General features: G+C 41.9%; 1 protein-coding gene across 2 annotated transcripts; it reads left to right on the top strand.

Annotated features, from left to right (window-relative positions):
* The first annotated feature begins 4,162 nt into the window (after positions 1–4,162).
* arhgef15b (Rho guanine nucleotide exchange factor 15b) lies at positions 4,163–20,296 on the top strand. 2 transcript variants are annotated; one of them, XM_080052024.1, is made up of 16 exons: positions 4,163–4,424; positions 7,965–8,475; positions 10,194–11,159; positions 11,271–11,325; positions 11,702–11,724; positions 12,565–12,845; positions 13,606–13,766; positions 14,507–14,659; positions 14,995–15,124; positions 15,880–15,954; positions 16,674–16,766; positions 16,899–17,053; positions 17,870–18,028; positions 18,369–18,454; positions 18,581–18,685; positions 19,109–20,296. In XM_080052024.1, exons 2-16 carry the CDS (start codon positions 8,070–8,072, stop codon positions 19,276–19,278), a joined length of 3,018 nt encoding a protein of 1,005 aa, XP_079908150.1. In that variant the 5' UTR covers positions 4,163–4,424; positions 7,965–8,069; the 3' UTR covers positions 19,279–20,296. The 2 variants fall into 2 exon arrangements, with proteins under 2 accessions (XP_079908150.1, XP_079908149.1); XM_080052023.1 differs by having other exon boundaries at positions 11,684–11,724.
* The last annotated feature ends 701 nt before the right edge of the window (positions 20,297–20,997 follow it).

The following is a 20,997-nucleotide window of genomic DNA, read 5'->3' as shown; positions in this document are numbered from 1 at the left end:
AGGCGCTTCAGTGTGAGTGTGTGTTTCAGCTCCTGGGTGAAAGACAAAGACAGTGTGATATGGTAAACTCAGTGTGAATCAAAAAGCTGTAGAGCACGGAGGCTGTGATACTGTAAACACCCACACTGCACTGCACTGCATTCCCTCTACTTCTGCTTTACTCCACTCCTTTTCTCTTACCCCCACCCACTCCACAATATCGTACCACCTTTTATAGTGCAACAAATTCATTTGTTTCAATAAATGTTACAAAATGAAATAATAATAATTAAAGAAGCTAACTTTCAGATAATGCGTATACAATTATGCAAAAAAAAAAAGAGCCCTAGTGTTCAAAGTTAAGTGAACCCCACTTACATTTATTTGACAGCGATATTTACTTTGCAGAAATAAGACCATGCATTCAAAAATTATAATGAATGTATTAAGAATGTTGAATCCTGACAGATTAAAATACTCAATTAAAAACAGTTTGGCTAAAATTAGCTGCCTGCAACTAAACTATTTACTATGGTAAAAGGCTGCATACACATTAACTGAACAGTAAAAATAAATGAAAGTATAACATAATCTATAAATGACTGGGATCATTCTCCCACACAAATCATGCCTTTATTATTGAAATGTGAAGTTAGCGTTAATGTTTAGGCACATTTATTTGAAAACAATATTGAACGCAGGACTTTTAAATGTATTTTTTTGACATTGGGGTATTAAAGTAATGAAATGTAGCACCACTTTTACTATTGGTTTTAAAGGTAAAAGCATAGATTATGTAGGAGAAGGATTCATGTCACCGGCCTAAATTATTATGGTATAACAGCATTATAGTACTCGTCTGTTGCATTCATGTGTAAGTCTAACGTATACAAACTATAACTATAAGTCTAACGTATAAAAACTATTGTTCCATGAATGTGTTAGTATAGCGTAATTATATTACTGTTGCATTAATGTATAATGTGAAAGTAAATGATAGGCTACTGAATGTGTAAATAGTGCAACTTTCGTATTAACTAATTAATTAATACATTAATTAATAGTGTGGCATTAAGGTAGTCATTTTATTCGCCAAAGGGGTTAAATAATAAGAAACTAATCTTCACTAATGTGAATCATTAGTGTTTGTTTGCTAACTACTACACTGAAATGCAATACAACTATAAAGAAAAAAGCGCATAATTGTCTCACTTTAACACACTTAAACGGAACTTGTTTGCAGCTGTGCATTAAAATGCCCCTGTGCAATTGATTATTTACAGATAAATGAGAAAGGCGGTGAAATGAATCTAGCCGTGGACCGTTCGAGAGAACGTTTCCGCTAATCGCATCTCTCGCTCTCCAGCCGACCAATGTCTTTGTGGCTTGGCTGGTCCCGTTAGCTTGAAGGCACCGTTAACCTCTGCTAACGAACAAATGATACGGGGGTTATAATCATGAGTTAGCCGGACATGCTAAGCTAACACACATCACCGTGCTCCGACCTCAGCAGCGTGATGATTAGGCGCAAGGACTTTCTGATAATCGGCTAAAAAAAAACAAGCCAGGCGGAGAAACAACCTGCTCCAGCTCGCTAGCTCCGGGGGCGCTAACCTTGCTAACCCCGGCTGCTATAACTTACATTCGGACCGACTTTCTCTCGCTTACATACCTCCACTCTGACTGTATCCACAGCGTTCACATTAATGTAAAAAAAAAAGTGAAATAGACAGAGAAAGCCTACCTTTCAGAGAGAAAAATATAGCAGAGGATGTATGTTTGACAGGTGATGGTGTAAACACAGATGTGATTGGTCTACGAGCATTTCCTCCGCCGGCGGAGCGATACCAGCATGCACTGCGACTCACCGAGTATAAAGCAAATGCCGCAGTATCTTTGCGCAAAAGCATCCAAGTTAAATAGGTCCGCGTGGTTTGCATCTCGCTCTACCTTGTCTGCTGTTCTGCTAGTTTAAAAAGTATGTAACGCCGTGTCCTGACTGGTAATAGATAAGTGAAATAAAGTGTCATGAAATGAAGCCTCGCATCGTCCCACTTCCATCAAACTGACCGGGTCTACTTCTCATTCATAATGAACTGAGTGATCATCAGAGTCAGACTCTCAGGAAGTTAAGTGCAGCCCAAATATTTTGTTGGTCTAACTTCACAAGGAAAGGAAACATAGATGATTAATTATAAATTATATAAACTAACCATAGTAATGTAGTACTAAGTCTAAATTAGATAGATTGAGTCACACGTTTCTCTGCAAAGTCAAAAACATTACAAAATAATTAGGAAGACAAAGTTGCTGCTAATGAGTGGCTACTAATTTAATTGTATTAAGTCACAAAGACGATACATCAAGTAAAAAATTATGAGATATCAAGATGAGATATAATGAATGAATATTTCTAGTTTTTACTTTAAGTCACATTTTTGTGATACTAAGTCAAACTTATTAGATAAGCCTAATGCCTCCAATTCTAACGTTCCAAACTCTTAATTATTGTATTGTTATTTATAATTTTGGGGATCTAAGTAAAAGTCAATATTGACTTTCTAGGTCACATAGTTTGCGATACTCAGTCAAAAGGATGAACTAAGTCAAAGTTGAGTAGCCTACATTTTCTAACTGGACATCCACATTTTCAAATAGTAAACCCTAATTCTAAGATAGTATATTGTATGTGGTTACAGTGAGTCTCTTTGTGGTTATCGTGTCTCACTTTTTTAGGCCTTTGTAGGCTAGATTTTCCTATCCTTGGCAAAAAGAGGCTTCCATAATATGGAATGTGGATTTGCATTAATACATTATGTTTCTGTTTGTAGTAAGGTAACTAAAACAATAACACATCTGAAATGACTTGTGAACTCTGAAGTGTTCACGTCATGTAGGTTCCCAACGAAGACGCTAGGGGGAACCAGATACTGATGTTAATAGTGAGACGAGGGGGACGCACCTGCTGCAGCTAAGCACCTCCCTCTGTACACCTGTTATGACATGAATACTTTACCATAAAGAGCTTGTGATGTGCTATATTATTATGTGATGTGTATTTACAGGTCACCAAAGCAAAACAGTATGCCAACATGGGTGAAATTAGTGTTCAAGACAGTCGACCATTCAAAATGGAGATGGTCATAAAAAAATTAAAAAATGATTAGCCACAATAATATATCTCAGAAACAGTAGCTGTTAACCAATGAAAACAAACATGGACTTGACGCTACTGTGTGACCAACAAATAAAGTTTAAACACAATATTATTCTTGTAAAACACCCACCCTAAAATAAATAAAAAAAAAATATTTTCGTTGTTTCATAAAATGTAATACAATAAGTAGCAGACCCAATAAACTATAATGATAAAATGTATTATTATAGTCCCTTGCTGTTAGGAAATTGAAAAGACACGTGAAGTCAACATCAAACATCTAGAAGTGACCGGAACCTACATATGGCCTACATAATAAGAGTAGGCTATACATAAAATAAAGCATATTTCAACAAAGAAATTGTGTTTTGAACAACTTTCATAAAGATAAATGTTTTTAACATTGTGCATGGAGGGACCAATTTAAACTCATCATGAATTTAGTGGGAAAATGAGTGTGGGGATATAATTAAAAGTTCTGTTCTAATGTGTGCATAGGCATTATGGTATTAATAATTATTTCACATCGATTTCTGCAATCTGTCTGCACTGTATTTTATTCTTCATTTAATTTGGGTTTTTGCTGCCAATGGTTTTCAAACAGGTTTTATAGATATAATATGCTGTGTGCTGAGGATAAGCATTAGGCCAGCTGATAAAGATAACCTGGAGTAGGCTACATCCAGCCATCTTCATCCAACCCCTATTAGTAACAGTTAAAAAGATAGATAGATAGATAGATAGATAGATAGATAGATAGATAGATAGATAGATAGATAGATAGATAGATAGATAGATAGATAGATAGATAGATAGATAGATAGATAGATAGATAGATAGATAGATAGATAGATAAGTCAATTAAAAAAATTCAAATGTTCAATTGCCATTAACTATTTTATTTTGAAACTCCTCGTCGGATCCTCTGATCGTCTCTGTTTGTTCTCTTTTGGTGTTCGCCTTCGGGGGGGTTTGTCTCCTACCTCCCGTCAACTCCTCTTTCACACAGGCTGCTGGTAACAAAGGACACAACAACCGGGGGATGATGGGCGCTCAGACAACAAGCCTGTCACAGAAACAATAGTCCGGTTCGTTCCCACGCTGAAGATATTTTTAATTTTTATATTTTAATCTCCGCGAGACAAATCGAAAGTAAATTAGCTGCGACGCGCGCACAGATTGGAAACCTTTTAAGCACCTTTTTCTTGCCAACGCTTACTAAACTGGACTGCCAACACCAGAGCCGAATAACTGAAGAGAAAGAGCCGGACATATCTGAATATTACTGGTGAGTAATATTTTACTCTTATTTATGTATTTTTGAGTGATACTAGGAGGTTTCGGTTGAGTTTGACGGTTTAGCCCATAGGCACCTGTTCCCTGAAGGAGAACCGCAGTAAAATAGTCTATAGGCTACCAATGGGTTACATAAGAGTAACGCTGTCTTACTGAAGAGTTATTGCTTTAACCCTTGAGGTAAGAATGCAGAATATCTTTCTTTTAATAAACTGACATATGTTCCCATTTTGTTAATGAAGGTATGCTAGACAGTTAGGCTACAGAACAGGGCGTTTAAATGACAGGTTTATAAGACCAAAAGCCCAAGCTCTATAGACTACACTTTGAATTTTGAACATTGTTGAATATTCTGGCTATGAAATTGAATTCGTCTTTATTAATGTTCACGCTATTGCTATCACTAGGCCTAATGCTCGATCACTATGGGCAGCTAGCTATTGTAGAGACTATCCTTTTTTTAATATAGCCTATCACTGTCTTAATATTCCTTAACAGCTGTTTACATTTCCACAATCTACGTAGCCTAACACTCATGTCACCAAAACAATTCCATATGCCTATCCCTCATTCCTGAATTCCCGTGTGTGTGTGTGTGTGTGTGTGTGTGTGTGTGTGTGTGTGTGTGTGTGTGTGTGTGTGTGTGTGTGTGTGTGTGTGTGTGTGTGTGTGTGTGTGTGTGTGTGTGTGTGTGTGTGTGTGTGTGTGTGTGTGTGTGTGTGTTTCCCTTTTCCGACACACCTTTTCCGTCCCCTCTTCCTGTCCAACGTGGAGCTTACATTCCCATCACATGTGCTGTTGTCATGGTAGCTCTCTAAAAGCCCCCCTACCCATTTCATTTGTACACCAATAGACCACTGACCCATTATACTCTCCAGAGCAGATGGCACACTGTATGCACACACACACACACACACACACACACACACACACACACACACACACACACACACTGAGACAGCATTGTGTTAATGGGTGCCCGTGCCCCTCTTTAAGCACTTAAGGATTGTTCTCAGTCTGGTCTGATGTGAGGGACCACACTATTGCTGTATTGGATTTACCAGGACAAATAATACACTTCCTACTTACCGTAATGAATGACTGTCCCACTGACCCAGCCCGTGTGTGTGTGTGTGTGTGTGTGTGTTAGTGTTTGTTAGTGTTTGTTTGTGTGTGTGTTTGAGGTCCAGTAGATATGAGGACGACGTAGCTATTGACCTAGTCAGTAAAGAAAAGGGGAAACAAAGGAGGAGTGAATACTGGCGGGCGCTTATTGAGGGAAGGGTCAGGGTGGAGTTGTGAACCCAGTATCTGTCTTTAAGTGCATTAACACACAATCAGTGTGTGACGGGCTCTATGCGAGGTGCTTTGTGTTCCAGGTTTTTTTTTTATGTCAGCCTGTGGACAATGATAATAACCTGAGGGCCTTATAAACTGAAACACTGAGCCAAATACCTTTCTGTGTACCATGTCACGTCTCATCATTTCTGAGAGTAGTCAGGGAAGGGCTTGTTCTGAGTAATGCCTCAAAGTTTTTACGAGGAACCTGAAAATGTGTGTTTTGGTGTGGTAATTAAAGGAACCTGTTTTTTTTAATGAACCCTAATGATTTACTGTATTGTTTCAACGCCACACCTACCTTACTCTCTCAATTAGTATTTTATTATTAGACACGATTGTGTGTCAGCCCAGAAACCTTTCTTTTCTGGTTATATAAGTAAGACGAAACGCTGTCTGACTCTTTATTGTAGGCTCACTGACATGCATTCCAAACTGGTCTGACTAGATCTGTTACTGTCGTCACGTTTCTCATTATAGACAGGCTCAGAGTGCGACGTTTGATTGCTTTATTTTCACTTTCTCAATATGGTCAGTGTATCACTTTTCCATGCACACCTAGGCTCATATTGGGTCATAAGTGTCCACTTTTCAAAGACTTCAGACAATGCCGTCGTAGCACAAGAAATGTTGCGAAAATGACAGGTGGTGTACCGATGTTTGCCTGACAGGTGAAAGATGACAAGGCGCTTGAGGCTATTTCACAGAAGTAACAGAGGACATGGGTGGAGTGGAGTATGAATGTACATTGGTATTGAAACAGCGGTTACATATTAATTGAGGTGTGATGTTTGTGGTGAATCATATTGTCAGCTTGCTACCAACAGGTATTGTTCTCGGAGTGACATTGATATCAGGTTGGTTTGTTTTTTTTCAATAGGCTGACTCATGCTGCTTTCTCTGATATGGAGACATTGTGTTTTTTTTCGGCGTCACTGCTCCTGATGCTGCTACCACAGTCATGCAATTAAAGGTGGAGTCAGCAATTCTGGAGAATACCTGTTGTCAAAATCACTTTTTGGCAAAATCAGTGAATATCTCCTCACGATCCGCTACCTATCCTTACTGTGTGTGCGCGGGGAAACAAATCTGGTGTTAATACACAGCCTAGGTTCTGTAAACTGGTACGTTGCTAGCTATGGTTGGCCCCTTTGTTTACATAGGTGTTTATAGACCCTAGTCTGTTATTTTTTTCAGCACACACACCCAGTACACAGGTAAGCAGATCGTGAGGAGTTATTCACTGATTTGGACAAATAAATGATTTCGTCAACATGCGTTCTCCAGAATCACTGACTGCACCTTTCAAAGCTGTAAATGAATAAACAAGAACGTTCCCTTCAGTCATATGTAGATAACAGTATAACAAGCTGTATACGGAGAAGCTCGAGAACATTACTGTACAATGGACCAATCATTGATCTTAAGCCTTCCCCTGGATTTCCCCCTTAAGTCACATTAAACACCATGCTCCTTACAGTGCAAAGTTCATCTTCCTCTGAGGCCTTAAAGAGGGTTAGGTTTGAAGCACAGAGCTCAAAGTCCGATTTCTGGATTATACTGTAGTGGAAATCCTTATTGTGCTGGGTTTGTTGGCTTGTGTAACTGTTTATTTCAGCTACAGAAAAGGAATATAATTATAGTGAATCATGTCTGTTTGAAGGGGTCACAGGCCACAGTTTGAGAACCGCTCATCTCTAAGTTTGAGGAGTCCACAATGTGAATGCAATATTCTCAGTATGAGTCTCACCAGGGACCTTTATTGCATTCCCTGTTAGCGCTGTCTAGTGCAGACATTTAATCCCAGAGAAAAGTTCTACTATTGACTCCGTCTAGTAGGTGATGGCTGTATGTATGGGGCCTGGGAAGATGAAAGTACCTACTTTATCACAAGAAAGGAAATGAGAAAACAAAGTTAAAAATGCTCTGTTCCTTTTCTCTTTTCTCAACAGGCAATGATGTCATACTCACATTGACATTGACTCAAAGATGAACTGAATAGATTTATAGATTTGAGGTCAAAGGACACTGTGAACCTGCTTATGGTCAGGTCACAGTGACCTTGTACCATATTTTAGGAGCTTTACCTTCTTAAAAGCATTGCCTACCACCACTGTACTTTCACCGTTCATCCATCTTGATTTGAAATCCAACTGATTAAAAATGCTCTGTCCCTTTTCTCTTTTCTCAACAGGCAATGATGTCATACTCACATTGACATTGGCCCTCAAAGCCTGACCTCTGGTTGGTCAGGGCTTGGAGTCCCAACACACCACAAGAGCAGATTCCAGCATCCACCATGTCTGTGCAGGAAGCCTCCGAACGGCCCGCGTCGGCTCTAGCCCTCACACCTGAGGCCAAACCCCGGCCAGACATCCCTCCCAAACCCCCGTCCCAAACCAGCCCCCCAGACGGAGGAGGGAAGGTCAAGAAAATTGTGAAGCAGTTCAGCAAACATGAGAGTGTGGCGGGGGAGCCGGGGGAGCAAGCCACCAATGGCTCCGCATATCTTTCCCCAGGTAAACGGTTCAAAAGGCCGCCCACCGTCAAGCCCAAACCGGGCCGCGCCAGTCTGCCTCTAATGATAGGGGCAGAGCAGGCGCCGCCGCTGCCCATCAAGAGGAGGTTAACCCTAACAAGGAAGTCCAGAGAGAGTGTGGCAGGAGAGGAGGGGGACGGCATCAGCGTGGAAGGAGGGCGATCAGGTACGGTGGATTTGACTTTTGTGCAGAATGGAGGTGTTTTTGGATTTTTTTTTAAATATATTTTCACATCTTCTTTTCTGTTGTCTTTTCTTACCCGTGCCCTGCGCGCTGTCAACCACATTTCCGTTGGGATGATAAAAACAATAAAGTTAAAGGTTAAGTTTAAGCATTCACCACAAATCCAGACATGAATACATTGAGCTGAGTGTGGGAAAAAAAAACTGCATGTAGTCAAGATATGGAAGCTGTGTTACGTAATTTCCTTAAAAATGTAATGTTTTAGACTTTAAGTCAGAACAGTGACCGCTCCATGTCAGAACAGCATATAACAGACAACATCCAGAATTATATATTTTTCTCATGTGGCGTTATTGCATGATTTTCAAAGGTCATTGTCATTGCCAAAACTAAAGTTAGTTGACGCAAACATGCATGTACACAATTGCTAGTGTGTGTGTGTGTGTGTGTGTGTGTGTGTGTGTGTGCGTGCGCATGGTTTGGTCTGAAAGTTCAATGTACAGTTAGGCCCGATGTGTTGACAGTGAACTCGCAAACAGACAGGTGTGGTTACTCTGAAACTGAACCCGAGCCATAAACAGGTTCTGTGAGTCTTCGTTGCGTGTGTGTGTGTGTGTGTGTGTGTGTGTGTGTGTGTGTGTGTGTGTGTGTGTGTGTGTGTGTGTGTGTGTGTGTGTGTGTGTGTGTGTGTGTGTGTGTGTGTGTGTGTGTGTGTGTGTGTGTGTGTGTGTGTGTGTGTGTGTGTGTGTGTGTGTAAAAAGAGTATGTGTGTGTGTGGAGGCTCCCTAGTTATGATGTGAAAGCAGAAGGTGACGCCAGATCTTCTTATCCTCTGGTTGTTATTGCAAGGTGATTTTATAGTATTAATATAAAGCACATTCAAACTTTTAAAGAGTTGTTGCTCATAGATATCCTTTGCTGTGTCAGGACGTCGGGCTTTTACCCTGACTCAACCAAAGAGGAACCCCAAAAGAAGTGACATTTTCTTGGATACACACTTGTTCTGCACACTCGACTACCACTTCCTTGTTTTGGTTCCCTGTCAGCAACGGGAAGCCATAAAGCAGGACATCAGATTCTGTGTCTATGTACGTTATGTTTTTTTTAGCAGTTGATAAGGGCTACAACCAACGTTTGTCGATATGGATAAACTTCAGTTTACACACCATAAAATATGAAAAAATGATGGTTCTGGTTCCAATTTTAGCAATAATGAAGATGGAACTTTAGCAACAAAATAATGTGATTTCTTTAAAAACCTTCTAAAAAGCTAAATCCTCTTTGCAAATTTGATATAAAAATCCCATTAGAAAATACATTTAAACAGGCTCATGTGGAAATATTGGAAAACCCCATATCTACATTTTTCTTTTCTCATTTTTGTATCTCGCTGCCCTTTTTAAATCTTCACCCTAACGCTCCCCCTCCTTCCTCCATCTCTTCCAATTTTACTTTGGTCAATATTGGATCTCCCCTCCCCCACTCACCGCTCCGAACTTCCCATGAATATTTGAAAACACCACTTTGCAGATTGTGCTGTATTTGCATAGGGATGAATGGTTGACTCGACAGTCCAGGAAATGAGGAAAGCGAATAGTTCTAAAAGAAAGCCCTATCTGAGGGATGCAGTGTTTTATTTTTCTTCTGTTTTCATAAACCTCTCAAAGCAGTTTAATGTGTGTTGCTTGTCTTTCATGCAGAGCCCGATGGTAAAGAGGTGGAGGTTCAGCTGATTGGAGTAGGAGAAGCGGACTCGGAGCCTCTCAGTCCGTGCTGTGAGCCCTGCTGCAGCTGTGTGTGTCACCGCCAGTGGCCCGGCATGAAGCTGGTGTGGGTCCCTGTGGACATGGACCATGGTATGGGTGCAGAGGAGGAAGGGACAGACGTGGAGGAAGTGGAGGATGAGTGGGAAGAGGACGAGGAGGTAGAGGGGGAAGGGGACAGTGATGGAGGGGAAGAGGAGGAGGAGGACAGCTTTTCAGAGCTCCATGAAAGCATAGGCAGGAAACAGGAAATGTCAAAGTTCCACCACTCTCTGGACATTTTGATCGCCGAGGGTTCCCGGAGACGTTCCGACCCGGGCCCTCACTCTATCATCACCACCATCACCCGCTCTCAGTCTCCCCCCGTCCCGCCAAAACACGCCCACTCGGGACACATCCACCCAACCCCGGCCCAGATAGAAGACGAAAACATTTACGAGATCACCCTTCCCATGGTCCAAACCCTTCCTAAAAAGACCTTGCCATCTGTGTGTAAGGAACTGGATATCCCTCTGATAAAGGTGCGCAAGCCGGGACGTCGGAATAAACTGTCCTCCAGCAGCTCGGACCCCACATCCGAGTTTCAGAACACAGAGGCTGTCTCCAACTCGGACGGCAACCTTCCTCCTGCCATCCCACCCAGGATGCCCGTGAGTCAGGACGGCCGCAGCCTGACTACGGTGCAGCAGCGTGGGGGCATTGCTCTCCCTCAGCCCACCCTGGAGGAGTGGAGGAACCTGCGGCCCTCGTCCCCCAGTGGCTCCACGGCCAGCGGACTGAGCCCCCATCACACCATCACTCCACCCCGACCCAGCAGCCCACACAGACCCCCACCTCCACCACCAAAGACAGACCCCAGGAGGCTCAGCAGTGCCTCAATGCAGTCCCTCACACAGAGAAAAGGTGTGTTACTGACTGAACAAACAGCCATTATCTTTGCCTTAGATTGAGCTGTGAATGATGCACACAACGTTGTTTATCAAAAGCAGTAATGCCATTATCTTGTCTTTTTAGAAGCAGAGGAGAATGGAGGAAATGAAGGAGAAAAAGAGGACGCAGAGGAAGATGCGTGAGTTACCACTCTACCCCACACTTAACCTCTAGCTCACACTTGTAAAACGCACAAGGTATTCTGTATCGTTTTGTTTGTCAAAAAATCCTATGAAAAGCCAAAAAAACTAAACCATCCATGAACACTGAATCTGTGTATATAGGTCTGTTCAGCCAAAGTTGCCTCTAGTTGCAGACTGAGAACATAAGTCTCGGCAGAATGCACTCACACATTGTTGCTCTTTTTGTGGAATTTAGTTGAGAACTGGAAAAACAGAATTTCACCAAGCTTGTCTTTCAAGTCAGTGTTGACCTGGTTTTTGTTAGTGTTGTTGTTGTTCACAATCACTTTGGTTCATTCTCTTCTCCTGTTTCAGGAGTGATCCTGCGTTCAGCTGGGAGTCCAGGCTGCAGGATGGTAAGGCACCCGACACCTGTAACACCAAAAAAGACAATACAAGTGTCAGAGTAATACTTCTAAAGGATATAATGTCAGTACGTCAGTGATTGATTTATTCCAGCTACCCGTTTACGAGGTACCTTAAAGGTGCAGTGTGTAATATGACATCACCAAGAAAGTTCTAGAAAATTCTAGAAAGTTCTAGAATGCAACGCTCCCTGGTTAACCCCACCCCTTTTGAATAATAACAAAAGCTACAGTGGCCTTCAAGGACAGGAACGATTCTAAATTATAAACAATGCACCTGATGACATTCCAACTATGACGCTTCCAACATGGCGGCGCCAAGGCCTTGGTCCAAGGTATGGAGAAATATGGACATATATGAGACCCTTTCTAAGGGAAAAAAAAAAAAAAAAAAATTCAGCTATTATGCACTCAATTAAACGTACTTATGGATATTATAATTATTTTCTACAAAGTCTGCTAGGAAATAAAACCCAAAATTATACACATTGCAGGTTTAATGCAGTACAGCAGCTTTAAATGAATTCAATACATTTAATTTGATAGATGTTGATTATGCAGTGTTTCGATGTAATTAAAGCTTTTACTTTGTGGTGTATTTCAATTATGAATAAATTTAAAATAAATAAATTAGGAATAATATGTAAAATACTAGGGGGAAAAGGCCTATGTGTGCTTTATAATGTAGCCCATCAAGTGTGCTGTCGAAGGCACATGTTTCTGTGCAAACATATATATATACTGTATTTATAAAAAGCTCTTGGACAATGCCATGAATTATATGCAACAAAGTGGAATTTCTTACTTCATGTCTTACTTCTTCCCCTTCAGAGCCTCTGTACCAGACGTACCGAGCGACTGTCATCACCAAGGAGATCCGACGGCAGACGGTGTGTCGAAACATCAGCAAAACCAGCGTGGACTACGCTATGGACTGGACAGGCAGACGCACCGGGACTGGGACAGGGACAGGGACAGGGACTAATAACGGGGCCCCCAGGAGCAGCCCTGTGCCCACACCGGGACAGAGCACACTGTGGCAGGACCTCCAGAGCGTTAGGGACAGCGGGGTGCTGGAGCAACTGACCCCAGAGCAGTGCAAATACCAGGAGGTGAGCGTGTGTGAGGAGAGAGGCGCTAATGTACCGAGGACGGATTACATAAAGAGAAATCAATGATGCGAGGAGAAGAGAAACGGGAGATGCACTTTCAAGTATTAAATCAAATCTTAAAGTGATAATGTGATGTTTTTTATATTAAGGTCCACTCTGCCTGTAGTTTAATATTGATTCAGTCCATCCACAGTTCATGAAAGCTTTTACCGTTACTCTTCTAATTTTCCAACATCAGGCAGAGGGGGAAAAAAAATCCCTCAAAATACAGAAAGTGTGGCATGTTTGTTCTTAGCAGCAGTTTGTCTGAGACACTGTGATAAGGACGAACACCATATTCAATACAATCTTTAAATTTTCTCAAAGGATCATTGAGAGCAAGCACCCATATGCAATGACGTCGAGAAAATACATCACACTATTAAAAAAACAAAAGTGCAACATAAAGGAGAGCAAAACAATCGAGATGACCTATTCAATTATAATTAAAAGAATTACAAGAAGGAAAGTATAAATTATATCAATACAATATCGGGTGTGATCACCCCATTGCTCTCCCTGTGACCTCCGTGTCACTCTAGTCTACGGTGCTGTCAAATGAAAGCAAAAATGTCACCAAGAATAAATCCGAGTATGTCCTGTACAAATTAAAAATACACAGAGAGCTTAGGAAGAGTGAATAAAAAGCTGACATTTTTAAAATCTCAACATCTCAAGCACTGAAGTGAAAGATACATTTTGTTCTTATTTCCCTCGGTAGAGTATGTTTGAGGTCTTTTCGTCCGAGGCCTCTTATCTGCGCTCGCTGCGGGTTCTGACCGAACACTTCCTAGACAGCCGGGAGCTGGAGGACACCATGATCATCAGAGACAAGAAAACCCTCTTCTCCAACATCCTGAGGGTCCGCGAGGTCAGCGAGAGGTCAGCAACCAAAAGGGAAATAGGAAGGGGATTTATGAGTTCACTGGGTTGGTTTTGACAAAGATACCATGACAGATAGGAAGGAAGGGCAAAGATGTAGTGTCCTGAATCAACAGTTTAAAGCTCTGCAAGTCTTTTGTCTAGTGTTTTTTTTTGTATGGTTCTACAAGCTATTAAAGCTCCCATATTATACACTTTTCGGTTCTATTATACACCATATTATATGGTCTTAGTGGTCCCTAATACGTTTTTCTTTAATTGTTTGCTGAAAAAAACTTTCAGATAACTTATTGTACTATGCTGATGTTCAGCTAATCTCACAATGGCCTATTTTTTAAAAAAGAGTTGCAGGTCCCCTCGTAAATATACAATCTTTGAGCTCCACCCGCCCCCTGTCCGAAAGCGAAGCCAGATACGCCTCGCCCTCTGTCTGTCAGGGCCGTGGACCAATAAGAAATAGGGGTGTGGGCTGCACAGTGGAAGCTTCTGGCTTTACGGTTTGTGAGGTCAGAAAAGGGGATAATTCTGACTGGAGTGTTTTTGGGGGGAGGGGTGGGGGTTTCAGAAAAGGGGAGAGTGAGAAAAGGAGAGATTGTTATTTTTTTTGATATTTTGGCAGTCTCTAGGCACACCGTGGACGCATGGATATGTTGGAACACATTTAAAAAGTGCATTTAGCATAATATGGGACCTTTAAGTTTTTTTTCAGTGACATCTTTTTGCATGTCTGACCCAAATAGGTTCTTGAAAGACCTAGAAGACCGCATATTCAAGGAGGCGGTCTTCCCCGACATCTGTGACATCATCCACTACCACGCCCAGCACAACTTCCCCGCCTACATCGACTACGTCCGTAACCAGATCTACCAGGACAAGACCTACACCTCGCTCATGTAAGGATCCTGGCTCTTCTGCATCCCAACCAGCTCTCTCCCTCCAAAACACATGAACATTTCAGCTGCGTGGCTTACTGTACCATTTACCATTTAGCAAACTCTCTACCTTCTTTTAAATCTCAGTTCAAAACCCCACTTTTATCAGAAGGCCTTTTTTTACTTTAGAACTTAGTTTGAATGAGTATCTTGTTGTTTTACTTATATTTTGTTAACGTTGTTGATGTGCTTTGTCCTGGTTTTTTGGAACTTTGTTTTGATGAATTTCATGCAGGATTTTTTTTATATAAATTTTTGATCATCTGTGTAAAGAGCTTTGTTGTGTGTGTCTGCAGAAAGAACAACGTGCAGTTTGCCATGGTCATCACACGTCTCCAGGAGTCTCCTCAGTGCCATCGGCTGCCCTTCATGTCCTTCTTGCTGTTGCCCTTCCAGAGAATAACCCGCATCAAAATGCTCATTGAGGTGAGCGCCGTCCGACGAGTGGGAGCCATTAGCTTAGCTTAGCATAAAGACTTGAAGGAGGGGGAAATGGCTAGCCTCGCTCTGTTCCTCTTCGACTGCTGTTTGTCATTGCCAAACTAACTTTTTTTACCCCCATTGTTTTCAGCCTTTATGCTAAGATTTTAATCACCCCCTGGTTCGACCTTAATACCAACAGTAGAGGCATGAGAGTTGTATCATCTAATCTAATCTTGCCTAAAAAAACGTACTTACCCAAACATGTCTAATTAATAGACATAATCAATATCAGAAATCATTTATAACTAATTCCTGTCATAAATATACACACATCAATTGAATGTGCTATGATGCCGCATTAAGAAAAGGTAAATCCTGCATTTTGACTCTAAACTATTTATTTGTAAAGAAAGTTTTTCTGGTTATTCTTCCCCCTGTGAGTGAAAAAGCGCTGGAGACTCTATGTTACTGGTGCGTGACTAGCCTTTTGCATTCTTTGAATCCCTATCTTCTCTCCTCCTTACTACAAGCCATTGGAAGTCAATAGTTAGGTTCACCACGGTTGCGTTGCTTTGTGGCACGTCCTCATTCCAGCCTTATTTAATGTCACTCAAACCTACCTCTTGACATGTAAGCAAACAGAGGAGCGCACCTTTCCTCACCCCGTCGGCACCTACATGGAAAACATTGCTGCATCCTGTTGTGTTGATGCTGTTTGTCTGTCGCCGAAATAGAAAGTTGTTGTTTGTCGTTCGCAGAACATCCTGAAGAGAACAAAGGAGAGGACGAATGAGGAGCAGACGGCTTCCAAGGCTTTAGCTTCTGTGTCCAAGGTAAACCTCACCATTCACCCCCTCCCCCCTCCACATCCATAGAATCTGACTCCTCCTCGCATGCCTCTGGATATTTGATGTCAGCCATTGTTTGACTGAAGGATTTCCTATTGATTGAGGTCTGCACGGTAACAGTGAGTCATACTAGTTGGTCCACACCAAGATAGCAGCAGATTGCTCACACAGGGAGACACATGAGGGGACTTGACAAAGGAACAAACCTGATACTCTCAATAAAACAAACCCCCTTTTATACAATGATAGCCGATGGGAATATAAAAGCCCTTGTTAACCCAGAACCACAAAATCCTTTTAAGTCATTTGAGGAGTTAGTTGCATGATAGTAAGCATCTGAAAAGAGTAAGACATATTTATCAATCCAAATGAAAGATATTGTCATTTATGTTTGATGAACTTCACAGAGATTTGGTTTAGATCGGCGGGCTATGCTCTGGCTCTTATTACACAATAAGTCATTTGAACCAATCATGGCAGTTCTCTGCCTGAATTTCTATACAACTTCTTTTTAACTAAGCTTTATAACATTTATGAACAATTATTTTCTATCGGATTTCTGTTTAGCTTATTGAGACACCCAAGTTTGATACATTTACTATTTTCTTTTTTTTTTTACTATTTTAGACCAGGTTTTCAGAGGCTTTTAAGTTTAAGGGTTCATTTCAAAATCAAATTGTTTTCCCTCACCTAATCCCACACAGATCATTGATGTGTGTAACACAGAGGTGGGAAAGATGAGACAGATGGAGGAGTTGATCCATGTCTCTCAAACACTGGAGTTTGACAAGCTCAAGGTAAACTCAAAAACACACACACAAAGTAAAATGTTGGCCGGGCACAGGGTTTTCTTTGCCAACTGGACTTTTAATTGGACATTTATTTTGAAAAGATGAACGATAAACATACCTTGTGTTGGTCTTCTCCAGGCCATCCCGATCATCTCCCAGACTCGCTTCCTGGAGAAGAAGGGCGAGCTGCAGGAGATGTCCAAAGGAGGAACTCTGTTCAACATGAGGGCTAAGTTCACCCCCGTCTACCTCTTCCTCTTCAACGATCTGCTCATCATCGCTGCTAAGAAAGGGTGAGGAGGCACAGCAGTTATGAAACCAACACACACAGGGCGGAGAGATATATACATCTGTAAACCTTGGTCTACATTTCAAAATCACTAAAAGAAAACCTGTAAAGGCGATCTGACAAAAACAACTTGATGGCTTAGTGGTGTAGTGGTTAGAGCTAGAGTTTATTCAGACATTTATGTTCTCCAGAGGATGAATTTTAATAACTTTTCCTGAAGGGCCTTCATGTGTTTGAAATTTGTGGTTTGAATTGAAATATCTCTATTGGATGGAATGACATTACATTCTACACATCCAAGCCTCTATCAGAATTAATTGTAATACATTTGGTGACCGAGTTCCTGCAAAACCCATGACAGTCCCATCAGCCTCAGCTGTTCTTTCTTGGGTTTAGTGTTAATTGGAAAATGTTAGCATGCCAACGCTCAACCACTTTCCTTGAAATCAACGGAGAATGTGACCACTGACCGCAAAAACAATCACAACTCTTTTTTAACGGTGTGTCATCAATAGGGAAATCACTTCAAACTTCCCCAAATGTATCAAGAAGTACTGTTATGAGAGAATGGAGAGGAAGAAGGGATGACATTTCAAATATTCCATTGTTGTCACACAGCAAAGACACCTAGGAAAAGTGATACTATGGCACACATTTAGTATAAGAACTCGATACACATTACAGTAAGTTGTTGTGTTTAATCTACAGCAATGCAGGTTATACCCAGTTAATCCAGTTGTTCGTAAAGGTATTGATACACTGATATTTTGCTACTCACCCTAGTATCCATAAAAAACAAAACCTTTGTTTTCTTGGGCAGTGCGGAGCGTTTTGTGGTTCTGGACCACGCCCATCGCTCCTTGGTGCAAGTAGACGAAGGAGGGAGCAGCACGGGCCCATACGAGCACTGCTTCAACCTCACACTGCTGGAAAACCACCAGGGACGCCTGATGGAGAGGCTGATCAAAGCACCCTCCCAGTGAGTAGATGTGTGTCGCTGTCAGTGTGTGTCACTGTCGGTGTGTGTGTGTGTGTGTGTGTGTGTGTGTGCTTTACAAATCCCTAATGGGTAGCACTTCATAACAAGAGCAGGATAAAAGTGCATCACTTAAGTCAAGATTGATACATCATTGTGATCATCATTGAACCTTTCTGACAATGATTTCAATGCGTTTTGATGCACAATTTTTTCAAAACGTACAAAATACAACCTTCATATTGCAACAAAATAGATGAACTTCACAAGCCATGCATGGACACTCAGAAAAACATATCATATGGGTTTCCTAGTTTGTATTATATGCTGTTTCTGTTAACAGGTCAGACATGCAGAGGTGGATGGCAGCTTTCCCCAACCCAACAAACCCAGACAAAGATGAAGATGAAGTGATATATGAGGACTGGGGTGAGGACACACACGATACACACTAAGGGATGATGCTGTTTGGTGGTGGTGGAGTGTGTTTTGTGTCTGTAGTCTCTTATCGTGTGTGTGTGTGTGTGTGTGTGTGTGTGTGTGTGTGTGTGTCAGATTGTCCCCAGGTGCAGTGTGTGGAGCAATACATTGCCCAGCAGGCAGACGAGCTCACCCTGGAGCCCACTGAGATCATCAACGTCATCCGCAAAACCAACGAGGGTAAGAGAGTGGAGGAGAGTTGATAATATCTTTGACAGAGAGAAGCTGGTCTAAAAGGTGGAGTCAGTGATTCTGGAGAATGCTGGTTGTCAAAATCACTTTTTGTCAAAAGTTTTCTCCCGAATAACTGACTGCACCTTAATTGCAAAATAAGGCCAGAGAAAGATGATTACATACAGGATTGTAAAAACACTCTAGACAGACTAATAAGGTTTCACACAGATTTCCTGTTTTCCTGACATGACTTTGTATCATTAACAATCCCCCCTTCCTTTGACTCTGCCTGTTTAAACACCCTGCTCCTCCATAACGGCCTCTATCCTCAACCCTTCCACCTTAGCAGTTTATTGATTTGTTTTGGACTGTCTTGCATGAACGTCAACCTTCCCCTTTGTGTGTGTCCTCCTCCCTCTCTTCTCCCAGGCCTTTATGAAGGCATCCGGCTGTCTGACGGACAGAAGGGCTGGTTCCCCGTGGTAAACGTCATCGAGATCACCAACGAGCACGTGAGGCGGCGCAACCTCCGCGAGCGCTACAGAGTCATGCAGGCTGCCACCATGGTCGCCAACAGCAAGACCAACACCGGTCACTAGGATGGACCCATCAATACACTCACGTTTACACTGAAACTGAAACAAAACTCTGAGTCAGAAGGGGAAAAAAAACATTCTCGGCTTTATTAATATCAGTTTCTAACAACCAGGAAATGAAAGATAAAAGGAGAAGGATGGCGATCATGAAACATTACATAACAGAACTGCCGTCATCGCCTTATTCATACAACTGGAGTGCAGCTAGGAGACGGAGGTGGATCATAAACTACTCACACTGGAAAAAAAACAAGTGCATGCTCTGTATGCATTCAATAACAAGAGATCAGCATCTTGCAGTAAAGCAGCTAGAGAGTTGATTCTAGTGAGCGTGTAGCTCTGCATTATCATCTCCTCTTGTGCTGATGGGAAACTGCACATCTGAAATGCCAGTCATTCTAAAGCCGTCGCCAGAACAGATTTTAATAAAGTCAGAGCGGCTGCAAAGAAAAGGGTTGGGTGTTGGTGTGAACGCCTCCTCTTGTGTCATAGTCGTCAGGTTACACACTCTCTCATGCCACTGAAATTCAAGTTTTTATTTAAAGAGGTATTTATCTCAAAAGAAACCTTTTAAAAATTATTCTTATCAGGAAGTGCCTTTGAATTAACTTAAAACACAGAACTACTGTACACACTTAACACTTCCATCACATAAAGCACAAGAGCTTTGAAAATGCATGGGCTTGGCTTTACTGCCGTTATGACTGTTCAGATGTTGTTGCTGTCTAGCTAGCTTGTTAGCTTGTGCCATTGTGGAGTGCTGTAGCGCCCCCTGCAGCTAGTTGACAGTGAAGACGGAATGGTATTTGCAATAGTATCCAGCTGCAGCCCCAGAGACAAACATCCTGGCGTGACAACAACACCCAGGCGGGACGGAAGTACTGTGCTGTGACGGACGTTACCTGTATCTTAGATTTTATTTTTGCTACCTCATAAACTTCTAAGTTGTAAACAGTACTTCCGTCACGCCAGGGTGTTTGTCTCCGGGGCTGCAGCTGGACTCTACTCGGTATTTGTGAATGTAAAATATGTTGTGAATAATGAGAGGCGGAATCTCTCTCCTGAAACAGTGGTAGCGTTTTTAATTAAAAAATCGAAAAAAAAAAATGTGTCCTTTTAGCTTGGCATTTTACATTTTAATGAACACTAAAGCAGGCAGAAAAGGGCATGGCAAAGGTGAGAAATAAATCCTCATCCTTCAATAACAGGGTTTTGAGGTATATTTGGATTAAAAAAATCTAAACTTTTAGAGCAACTAGTGCAAAGAACTCCATCCATAATGAGAAAGTACCTTAAGAACAAACCCAGGGATGAGAAAACCCCTTGTGTTTAGGACAATCACTTCATGGTTTCCAGTGTGCCCGTGTCTCCGAGGCTCAGGAGTGCTTGCACTGCATCTCGCTCACACTCCGAAAGCACCCGCGCCCTCACATCTGAGATATCTCCACTGACTTCAGATCTGCTCTTTGCCTCTGAGTCTGAGGACAGTGAAGGTGTGGACAAGCACACCTCAAAGTCTACCTCATCAGCACAGCCAACTCCCCCCCAGCCCGGGTGCCCCGTAACCCCACCAGAACTGACGTGGCCACCAGTGTTGTTTTGGGTCGAATCTGCAGATATTAACTCAGGCAACGTCTCAGATCCTTGACGCTGGTATGGCGGAGGATGGGAATTCTCCTGTTTTTTTTGGCCCCACATTGTGTCCTTCTCCGTCAGGCTGAA

The sequence above is a fragment of the Ammodytes marinus genome (assembly GCF_949987685.1).
Source record: "Ammodytes marinus genome assembly, chromosome: 23".
NCBI lineage: Eukaryota > Metazoa > Chordata > Actinopteri > Uranoscopiformes > Ammodytidae > Ammodytes > Ammodytes marinus.
This window is presented reverse-complemented; position numbering and strand designations above follow the sequence as displayed.

Coding starts and splice junctions, on each gene's coding strand:
- arhgef15b (XM_080052023.1), top strand. CDS start 8,070: ATGTCTGTGCAGGAAGCCTCCGAACGGCCCGCGTCGGCTCTAGCCCTC. Junction 18,029..18,368: donor CTGATCAAAGCACCCTCCCA/GTGAGTAGATGT, acceptor TTCTGTTAACAG/GTCAGACATGCAGAGGTGGA. Junction 18,455..18,580: donor AGTGATATATGAGGACTGGG/GTGAGGACACAC, acceptor TGTGTGTGTCAG/ATTGTCCCCAGGTGCAGTGT.